Genomic DNA, 6,914 nt, shown 5'->3' with positions numbered 1-6,914 from the left:
TAGCGTAGTTTTAGCTACTTAAGGCCGAGACCACTGTTGTTGTTTCAACATCCGAACAGCAAAGCTCGTAGACTTCTTGCAACGAAATCGTACCTCAAGAAGTTTGAAATGGCTGCCAAGTCCACTTTGTACGTGACCTTGCTGCTTTCTTGTGTGGTACCTTTCGGCCAATCTCTGCTGTTTGGTGCATTTAACATACAGGTCCTTGGAAAGACCAAGATGGGGAAGCCGGAGGTTGTCGATTATCTTACCGAGGTAAACTACGACGTTTGAATTGTAGTTTGTGTTTTGTTTTTGTTTTGTTTTTGTTGTTTTTGTTGTTGTTGTTGTTTGTTGTTTTTTGCTTGCTCCATTAAGGATATTTTATACTTGACGCGAAAGCAAAGACGAACGCGAATTCATGAGGGCAGATCAACATAATTCGCGCTGCGAATTCGCAAGTTGAATACATTTCAACTCGAGCGAAACTTCGCTGCAAATCTTTCGTGACGTAAGATTCGCTTCACTATCGCATTCGCGTGAAGTATGAACCCACCTTTAGAAGGAAGTTTCAATGAGATTTGAAAATGTGCATGGCAGTGTTGCCGTCCATTGCATTTCTAATCATTTTGTAAGTCCCTTCACAAGTCTTTTCACCACACCATGTCATATTTCATGGGGGAACAATGGCAAAGGAATATAATCATCTTGGGCGTCATCGGTATTCTTCCCGTGGGGGGGGGGACTCCGGTGGAAGTTGTTAATTCTGAGTTCTGACTTGGTTGTTCTTCCTCCCATGTTTTGTTTCTCTCTCGTTCTTTGTTTAGTGTTTGATTCGAATATTATAACGTGCCTTAAAATGTAGATGTAAACCAGCAAATTATTGAAATGCCAACTGGAAGTCATAAAACGGCAAACTGCGAGAAATCCCTCGAGAAATTAGTTGAGGCTTTCCCAACCTCGGGCGCGAAGCCTCTGAATTTTGTCGCCCTGAGATGAGGCCTTTCGGCTGAGGGTATATAGTTTTATAATCCGGTGATGTATACTCGGGAGCTTTGGCTGTCGAAATTGTTAATTCTCATTTGGTTCTAGCAGTAAAAATTTGGAAATGGTTTCTTAGACCCTGAATTGACTTGGAAAACAACTTGATATGATTTCACACAAAATCTTTTGGGGTAGATCCTGGCTCGCTACGACGTCGTCCTCATCCAGGAATTACGGGATGCATCCGGGGAAGCAATTGTCGACCTTCTGAACGCCCTCAACGAGTAAGATGAATAATGTCTATAAAATAAAAGTCTTATTACTAGGTATCCAACTTTGCTAGTGAGTATCAAGACTGTAGCGACCATGGTACCCGTGCGTAATTGTACAGCTGCATGTGTGGCATGCATTTGTTTGTAATTGGTGCATAGCACGAGCTGGCGTATTAGGCGTGAAGCTGAAAGGGTCAGATATTGAGGTACGAATGGGCGAGTGGAATATACCGAACTGTCAGCTCCACTTCGTGTGAGAGTCGGAAAAGCCAATTTCTACAAGAGTTAGCCATGACAACCAGAGCAAAAAAGCGCTCATACCAGCTTTCCTGTGGTTGATCATGTGACGCATGTACTGGTGTATGGGGTGGGAAAAGCAGGCTTTTTATGATACAACCAGGCAAGGGCGAATTTGGGGGACTTTCCTTCTCCAAGTATATAAACCCCAAACTGTTGCCTCACACAGGTGTCAGAAAGCAACTGTTAGCACTTGGCACCTGTGCCTCTCCCCGACAATATCATTGTTCTATCCTTCTTGCAGTTCAGTTGTGAAAATAAACAATAGGGTTGTGTCATACGTATCCAGAAAAAGAAAGAGATTAATGCATTTTATTATTCAAAATGTTGACTTTATATCTGTATAATCATTTTCAAAATCTTGGTTCTTTTATGAAAAGTCGTTAACGTCCACGTAATGTGTCACCGCCAGTGTAAGTGGCTACACGGTGCTTGTACATGTACAGTATAATCGTACTATATATCTACTGCGCCATGTATAACCGTACTGCACTTGGATGTTAAGCTTAGGAGTCAGCCCAGAGCAGAGGCGTAGCCGAACGGGTTAGACAGGAGGGACGGCCTCATGGAAAATCTTGCCCCCTTGATGCCGGCTACGCCACTGGCCTAAAGGAACAGAGCGGCAAAATGCTGCATGGAAACGTCTATGAAATCAATATATAAAGACGGAGTGAAACAATATGAGAGAGATCGTGACTAGAATACCAGGATATAGGGTACATGAATTTCTACAAGAAGGTTGTGGGACGAATTGATTTTTAAAAAGCCCAGTAATAAGATTTGTTTTGAAAGCAGTATAGAGGCCTTTGTGTCCTACTCAATATTCATTAACGACGTCACCTTTGTGGAAATTTTGATGCTTTTTGATGACTTCAGGAGGACTGACAGTTTATATTTTCTGCAGTAAAGAATTGCCATAATAGTGGACCGTTATGTGTCACAGTTTAAGCCATTGAGCAAATTTCCTTTCAGAATTGTTGTTTTCAATTTTCAGATTTGGAGTTGTCAATTTTTATAAAATCTCCAAACTTAATGAACTGTGTATCTTGTGATCAAATCACAGCATCAACACCCTAGGTATCAAGAAAATACTGGCAATTTTAATATTTAAATCAATCCACTTTTCAAAACTTAACAAAAACTCAAGCAATAAAGTTTTCAATAAAGAAAACTAGGAAAGTTGCCAGGTGAGATTTACTACTAGGCTTATAAACTAAAAGCTCTTTGACATTCCTTCGTTCTAAATTTTTATTTTATTATTAATACCACACACACAATTTTCCCTGCCACTCCATTTCAGAGTCAAATGGACCAAATCGCGTGCCAGAGTTCGTCAGGTGACAATGTCTCACGGTTTGGTTTTATCTGCACAATCTCGATTGTCTCCCAGATTATTTCTTTAATCCAAAGCTGAAGTACGATTTTTTATCTTCTTTAGCATGGCCAGTGAAGATAGGTTTGGACTGATTACGTCATACTGTTGATTGACAGAAATAATATTGACAGATCTGTTTGCAAGCATATCAGGCACTCTAAACTCGCCTGACAAGGAAACACGTCATAATTCCTAAGCCGTGTTGGAAAGAAAAACGTGTCTTTAGAAAGTATATTAGTTTTGTTTTATCCTTAAAATTTTTTTATTTGTGCATTTTAGCTGAGGAGCGCCTCGAGTAGTCATTGCCAAGAATTATAATCACGAAACATTTTGACGGATTATTCTCATTATATCAGTTTCTTACAGCGCACTGTTTACGTTGTCTTTTGTAAAAAACAAAAATGACCATTTTTTATTGGTCATGGTGTTAAATGTTATCAATGACGTTCATGTATATTTTTTGCTTGTTTATTCCAGCTACTCCCCACATACATATGAAATGATCATTAGCTCCCGTATGGGTCGTTCCTCTTCCAAGGAGCAGTATGTCTTCTTCTACAAGTAAGAGGGCTCATAATGGATTGTTGTTCTGATTTCTTATTACACATTTGTCTAGAGGTATGTGTGTCCTTTAGTCTAATTCTCATTTTGACCTCATCAAATTTGCTGGCTGATGTAAGTACATGTAGTTTGGGTGATTCGCAAGCTCGGCATTATGCGTTGTGAGGGTGCGATCAGAGGACCTCGGCCGTCCTCATTAGCTGACGTGAAGCGGCCAAATGAAACTGTACAAGGCCTGTCTTGGATTGTTTGACTGTAATGAACCGATGCAAATTACAAACTCAGTCACACTACCTACTCATGGTTGATTTAGTCTTCACTGTGAACAATCGGCGTCTGAGTCCCACTGTTGTACTTCGTATCCCTTTGTATTCTCTTACAGACCTAGCGAAGTGTCTGTAGTTGATACCTACGAATACCCAGAGCCTAATGATGAATTCGAGAGACAACCGCTAATCGCTCGATTTAAGAAAGTATGCCCATGCCCTGGTGAGTTGTGAACAAGTTTAATGCGGGTAAAGATTTTCAAATAGCTTGAAAATTTCCAGAGTTGTGTTTCTTTGTTTTTTGCCGTACAAACCGTCGTGCTCCTCGCCACTGTAAATGGCTCTAATGCAAGGATGAAAGACAAAGCACCCGTTTTATCTTTTTTGCCTGTTTAGTTTTTCTGTCACATAATTTTGTGGTCCATTTCTGGTAGGTCTGTCGGAATTTGCTGTGGTTGGTATCCACGTTAAGCCTGATGACGCAGTAGCCGAAGTGGACCACCTCAGTGAGGTGTATGATCACGTGGTTAACACGTGGGGGTTACAGGTTGGTACACATACAATCTGAAAGTCTTCCGATCTGTTGACACTCTTGACTTAGAAAGTACAGTAAATTTAACCATTTGCTTTGCAGTGGAGTAGGTTGGTTTAGTACAAAGAAAAAATGAATGGACATCTTCATTGGCTTCATTCAGTAACAAATTATTAAAACTAAAGTTTTAAAGCAACGGAAAGTTTTCTGTTTTGGTTATGTATTGCATTTTTGGTCATTAACAATGGGCAAAATGGGAGGATTAACAAAGTTTCCCTTTTTGCGTGTTCTGTCTACTGGTGTTCCTTTTCCAATGACGTTAGCGCCCACTTTTTAACCATAATTGGGAATTTACCCTCGTAGGACGTCATACTGACGGGCGACTTCAATGCTGACTGCAACTACATCAGTAGCTCCAAGTGGTCTAGAATTCGTCTGCGTACTCAGTCCCGCTTCGAGTGGCTGATCTCCGACTATGCAGACACCACTGTATCTAACACCAACTGTGCATACGACAGGTCAGACCCGAACTGAGACTCTGTTACTCACGTGCCCCGCGTACATGGCAGCCAATTTGGAAAATCGGTCAAACAAGAAAGACTAGGGCTAATCAAGGTAAACGCGCACCGGTTGGCCGCAGTCTTTGGGTGAACGTTTGCTAGCATATCACAGAATCGCACCGTAGACGTTTTTCTGTACGAACATCCTTTCCCAAGACTCGGCTCACTTGTTTTGCTACTGAATTCGTTTTTCTCAAACGCATCCTTAGCTTTGTTAAAGGTGGATCCAGGACTAACTCTGGAGGGGGCAAAATCTTTTTGCCTTTGGGGGTAGGGGATTGGAAAGGTTTCATTTAACTTTTATAGCCTTTCTGAAGGCTGAGGTTACGTTTTGTTGATTTTTGGTGACTGAAGAGGGGAAATAAATAGACCGAAAATATACTTTCTCTCATTATTTAAAAAAAAGCTCCTGGGGGGCACGATTCTTTTGGCTACCGATCCACCTTTGAGCTTTACTCACATACTCATCTGCAAAACCAGTGCATATTGTGAGTAAAAAAAAGATATTTTCTGTTTTCAAAACGTCATTGCCAAAAGGTTCCATTGACTTTTTCAATTTTCCTCAATTGAAATTAAGGGAAAATGAGCCCCTGTGGGTAAAGTATGTAGTGCACTGGTAACGCTGTCTGGTGGTGTCATAACGTTATAGTGGTTTACTGTAGACTCGGCTTCAAGTAGAATACTCTGCCACGATGCATAGTAGAAAGAATTGTTTGTGCTCACAAATTTGGATTTATTATACATAAAAGGAGAGCGCTCTGTGAAACAAAGATCTGTACTTTTCATGAATTTCAAAGGATTGTCGTCGCTGGATCTGGAATGAAAACCCACTCTCGGGCTGCAGCTACGTATTACTTCGATGCGGTATTCGGGCTGGATCAAACAACAGTGAGTACTTACTGACGACTTTTATTTGCCATTCGAACTCCGAAGCACCCAATTTGCTTCAACATGAACTGCAGAACTGCTCTCCTAAGATCATTATGATCTGCATAAAAAAACCCCGCAATAACTTTGTTCTCTAGTCGTCTATATCAGCTTGTCCCGGTGAAGGTTTCTAAAAAATGAATTGTCCCCTAAGTGTCCAGTTGAAAAAAGGCATTTCTAAACATTTTCAGTTTTATTTCTGAAGCTTTAAATCTACTTTGTTTTTTTTTTTAATAGGCCAAGACGGTAAGCGACCACTATCCTGTGGAGGTGGTCATCGAGTAGTCATCGCTACCTGGGAATAAAAACTGGCAAAAAGAATTTCACACGGGGTACAGAAAAAGTAAAGACTCATAATTATAACTCCAAGAAAGAAATAATACCCTCTTCATCATGAATGGTTTGCCAGTCTATCTGTCACATTCTTTGAGTGCCCTCGCTCCAGAACTACAGGCCCAATCCTTGCGACACCCCTTCTTAGTTCGGACCGTAAGGGCACAAGGTTGTTCCTTGTTCGACTAGTATGCGACACCAAACTTACACAACGTCTTACGTATCTAAGTAGAAAAAGGTGCAAATCCAGGCGAGAATCATAACAGCACAACGACACATTCGAAGGGGGAATTCGAGTGATATCATGCGGCGATTCGTTTATATCAAACCGATGTACATGTATTCCTCAGTAGCTCATACATGACTGGAATAGTTTTTGAGTTTAAAAAATAATGATGTTTAGCGGCTGGCTGACTAGCAGCTGTGCTAAGGTTAAGTGTGTTATGCCTTAATTGCTCAAATTCACGAGATAAATCAGCATTGAGAAATTCCTGGTAGATAATACAAATTACTTATCTCATATATAAATTCTTCAGCTTGTGATAGTGTACGTCAATTATTAAATAACCTCCCGTGGACGTCTTGTCAATCAAACTCTTTTCAGTGTTATCTTCAGGCTGGCCCGAACTTGCAAAATAATACAAAAATTTAATAAATGAACATAATAATGATAAATATAATTATATAATTTGCATAATGCTTAGGCCCTAATTGCATGATTACCTAGTATGTAAATGAACCTAATGAAACTCGCATACACGACTCATATAAACTGAAGATCACTGCAAACGATGTAACATGATTCTGTCTCAGTTTTATGTGTGGTTT

At 40.4% G+C, this 6,914-nt stretch overlaps 1 protein-coding gene across 1 annotated transcript; it reads left to right on the top strand.

Moving 5' to 3' along the window:
- Window positions 1-36: 36 nt before the first annotated feature.
- Window positions 37-6,768, top strand: LOC147798296 (deoxyribonuclease-1-like). The gene is made up of 8 exons (XM_087140308.1): window positions 37-255; window positions 1,159-1,247; window positions 3,385-3,468; window positions 3,851-3,957; window positions 4,169-4,281; window positions 4,630-4,784; window positions 5,624-5,714; window positions 5,991-6,768. Exons 1-8 carry the CDS (start codon window positions 109-111, stop codon window positions 6,036-6,038), a joined length of 834 nt encoding a protein of 277 aa, XP_086996434.1. The 5' UTR covers window positions 37-108; the 3' UTR covers window positions 6,039-6,768.
- Window positions 6,769-6,914: the final 146 nt, after the last annotated feature.

This window comes from Acanthaster planci, linkage group LG08 (genome assembly GCF_054643075.1).
Source record: "Acanthaster planci isolate LZ-2023a linkage group LG08, COTS_SCS, whole genome shotgun sequence".
Lineage (NCBI taxonomy): Eukaryota > Metazoa > Echinodermata > Asteroidea > Valvatida > Acanthasteridae > Acanthaster > Acanthaster planci.
Note: the sequence above shows the minus strand (reverse complement) of the source record. Positions and strands in the feature narration are given on the sequence as shown.

What these genes read in the sequence shown, in the direction of transcription:
- LOC147798296 (XM_087140308.1), top strand. Translation starts at nt 109, where the DNA reads ATGGCTGCCAAGTCCACTTTGTACGTGACCTTGCTGCTTTCTTGTGTG. An exon ending in CAGTATGTCTTCTTCTACAA is followed by an intron (nt 3,469 to 3,850) that starts GTAAGAGGGCTC and finishes ATTCTCTTACAG; the next exon opens with ACCTAGCGAAGTGTCTGTAG. An exon ending in ACCAACTGTGCATACGACAG is followed by an intron (nt 4,785 to 5,623) that starts GTCAGACCCGAA and finishes TGAATTTCAAAG; the next exon opens with GATTGTCGTCGCTGGATCTG.